Source organism: Habropoda laboriosa, unplaced genomic scaffold, assembly GCF_001263275.1.
Source record: "Habropoda laboriosa isolate 0110345459 unplaced genomic scaffold, ASM126327v1 scaffold32, whole genome shotgun sequence".
Lineage (NCBI taxonomy): Eukaryota > Metazoa > Arthropoda > Insecta > Hymenoptera > Apidae > Habropoda > Habropoda laboriosa.
In genome coordinates this window covers 508,311-508,540 of record NW_017100135.1, presented here as the reverse complement: position 1 = coordinate 508,540, position 230 = coordinate 508,311, and the positions used below count along the sequence as shown (strand labels likewise).

The following is a 230-nucleotide window of genomic DNA, read 5'->3' as shown; positions in this document are numbered from 1 at the left end:
GTATATATTTTATATTAAATGTATAATATTTATATTAAATGCATGAATACTCAATGAATTGCTTTATTACTTACTATATTATCTTCATCTTGTACTGCCATTGAAATGGGTGATGTAGTTTGTAATATGGACGCTTGCTTTATTGAGTCTGATAATACAGACATTTGTATTTTTTCAATAACCACTTGGCTATCATTAACAAAGAAATTTCTTTAAAAAATTTCCTTATA

The 230-nt window shown here is 24.3% G+C and overlaps 1 protein-coding gene across 3 annotated transcripts in view; it reads right to left on the bottom strand.

Annotated features, from left to right (window-relative positions):
• Positions 1–216, bottom strand: part of LOC108578422 (mitochondrial coenzyme A transporter SLC25A42) — a 2,100-nt gene extending 1,884 nt beyond the window's left edge. For 2 of the 3 annotated variants that reach the window (XM_017941751.1, XM_017941770.1), the window contains exon 1: positions 75–216. In XM_017941751.1, coding sequence (XP_017797240.1) covers positions 75–164 — 90 coding nt within the window. In that variant the 5' untranslated portion in view covers positions 165–216. Of the gene's footprint in view, positions 1–62 lie in introns of all 3 variants that reach the window. The other variant, XM_017941761.1, reaches the window with a different exon arrangement.
• Between the last annotated feature and the right edge of the window lie 14 nt (positions 217–230).